Below are 2,756 nucleotides of genomic sequence, written 5' to 3' on the forward strand. Positions count from 1 at the left end.
AGGGAAGGAAGGAAGGAAGGAAAGGGAAAGGAGAGAGGGAAGGGAAGGGAAGGGAGAGAGGGAAGGGAAGGAAGGAAGGAGAGGGAAGGGAAGGGAGAGAGGAAAGGAAAGGGAAGGATGGAAGGAAGGAAGGAAGGGAAGGGAGAGAGGGAAAGAATGGGAAGGAAGGAAGGGAGGGAGAGAGGGAAGGAAAGGGAAGGAAGGAAGGAAGGAAAAGGAAAGGGAAGGGAAGAAGGAAGGAAGGAAGGGAAAGGAAGGGAAGGGAGAAAGGGAGAGGGAAAGAGGGAGGGAAGGAAGGAAAGAAGGAAGGATGGAATGCAATCTAAGCTTTCTATTCCATATGTTTATATTTCATTTATTGGCCTTTTGCCCATTAGTTCTTCTTTTGTGACTTCCCTATTCATATCCTCTGCCCATTTTTCCATGTTTTAAAACAAGGTTATTGCCGACATGGAGGCCCAGGTTCAGAAGTTGAGAGAAGAACTGATCAATGTGAACTCACAGCGGAAACAGCAGCTGGTAGAGCTTGGTCTTCTTCGTGAAGAGGAAAAGCAAAGGGCTACAAGGGAACACGAGATTGTTGTCAACAAACTGAAGGCTGAATCAGAAAAGATGAAAATAGAGCTGAAAAAGACTCATGCCGCTGAGACAGAGATGACACTGGAAAAGGTAAGATATTTGACTGGTTTTTTAATAGACAGTTGAAACCCATGTTGAAAATCCACTGCCACCACCCTTGTATTTAATCTCCAACAGGCAGTAGACATGGCATTGCTCTTTAAATGTATAAACTCTTCAATCGAGGAATTTAAGTATCTTGCTCCTATGTCTAAGTACCAGTAAAATAATCTAGGGAATTTCCTAACTTTTCCCTTGACTTTCATGGAAGGGATTATATGGAATATCCTATTCCATAGTAATTAAATACACATTGCAATAAAGTGATATTATAATATTGTCAAATATTATTTTGATTAGAAATACTGAGGCTGTATCCCTGAATTTTCCTAGATGGAGACTAAGTTTCAGATCTTCCCTCAGTTGTCTAATAAGCTTTTCTAGATTTTACCGTGTTTTTGCAACAGTGTCACATAAATGATGACTTATTTTCCCAGGTTGATATTTTGGTAGAAATAAGAAAAGTATTTTAGAATTACTTATTATTGGAATAAATGTCAGTATAATGTTTAAACATTTTGATTAGACTTATATTCAAGGTACAATCTCAAATATTCTTTCTTTTGATGTTCAGAAAAAGTATAACTATTTTATTCAGGTACTAAATGTTAATTGCTATTTCCAAAATTGCCTCTGGAATTTCTTAAGACCAGTCTTTATCTTGGGAATAAAAAACTTGAAAAGGGTAACTTAAGAATCATCTAATTTTGTTTAATTTCCTTCCACCTATCCCTCTTTATCTTCAAATAGTGTTGAGCCTTTAAAGAGTATGCAATACCATACTAGCCATTACTTCATTGATTTTACATAGACTGAGATCCTAAGGTACTTGCTTTATTGTACCTTAAATCATTTGAAAGTCAGATTTCAGCAGATTTGGCCCTTGACAGCATAGCTCTGAACCCAGAAATAAATAGGAAAAAGGATTATAAATAGGCAGGAGTGAGCCTGACTTCTTGGGGGAACAGCAGGGAAGTGGTGTGTCTGGAAATGATGACTGAGAAGAAGAGGGAAAGTGATGGGGCCAGAGAAGAACCTGAGGGCGTGGGTCCAGGTCAGGGAGGTCTGCGTAGGCCAGTGAGAGGGCTTTGCTTTGACTCTCTATGAGTAGGGGAGCTTGGCAGATTTTGAGCATGGGAGTGACATGATTTGACTCACACTTGAATGGGATATCATCATCTGCTGTGCTGAGAATAGACTGAATTGACGGCAAAGGAGGAAGTAGAGAGACCGGTTAAAATGCTGTTGCAAAAATATAGAGGAAAGGTAATAGAGGGTTGGGTCTAGCCAGTAGCAGTGAAGGTAGTAAAACCTGATCAGATTTGGGATATGTTCTGTAGGTAGAGCTGACAGCATTCACTGTTGCTTCATGGGATATGCTGGGCATGGGGAGTGGCGTGGAGCAGTCACGGGCAGCACCAAGGCTATTTTCCCAAGCCAGTGGGTAGATGGAGTTCCTCTTTGCTGAAAGGAAGAAGACTACAAGACCAATAGGTTGGGCCACTCAGGACATGTTCAGGCTAAGTGGATGTTAGTGATCATTCCCTCACAGCAAGATAAAATAATAATGTCTCGATGCTAAAATATACAGGTCAGGAATTAGGGAAATTTTTTTTTTTGAGACAAAGTCTCACTGTGTCACCCAGGCTAGAGTACAGTGGCATGATCTTGGCTCACTGCAACTTCCACCACCCTGGTTCAAGCATTCTCCTGCCTCAGCCTCCTGAGTAACTGGGATTACAGGCACCCGCCATCACGTCTGGCTGATTTTTGTATTTTTAGTAGAGATGGGGTTTCACCATGTTGGCCAAGATGGTCTCAAACTCCTGACGTTGGGCAATCCACCCACCTTGACCTCCCAAGGTGCTGGGATTACAGGCATGAGCCAGCGCACCCGGCCAGGAAATATTCTTATATGGTATAGTCTCAGACTTCGACAATAGCAGATAAAAGAGAGACTGATGGAAAGTGAGAGACTGATGGAAAGAAAGTGGTGTTGCCACTTATCTTTTCTGTTAACTCTTACACACACCTCACCTTGGCTTCAGTCGACTCTTCTAGCAGTTCAAAGTATTTCT

At 41.7% G+C, this 2,756-nt stretch overlaps 1 protein-coding gene across 2 annotated transcripts in view; it reads left to right on the forward strand.

The window, feature by feature from the left end:
• Positions 1-2,756, forward strand: part of CEP112 (centrosomal protein 112kDa) — a 587,957-nt gene that overhangs the window by 366,287 nt on the left and 218,914 nt on the right. For both annotated transcript variants that reach the window (XM_011992146.1, XM_011992147.1), the window contains one exon: positions 439-669. In XM_011992146.1, the coding sequence (XP_011847536.1) occupies positions 439-669 (231 nt within the window). The remainder of the gene's footprint in view (positions 1-438; positions 670-2,756) is intronic.

This window comes from Mandrillus leucophaeus, unplaced genomic scaffold (genome assembly GCF_000951045.1).
Source record: "Mandrillus leucophaeus isolate KB7577 unplaced genomic scaffold, Mleu.le_1.0 Scaffold404, whole genome shotgun sequence".
NCBI lineage: Eukaryota > Metazoa > Chordata > Mammalia > Primates > Cercopithecidae > Mandrillus > Mandrillus leucophaeus.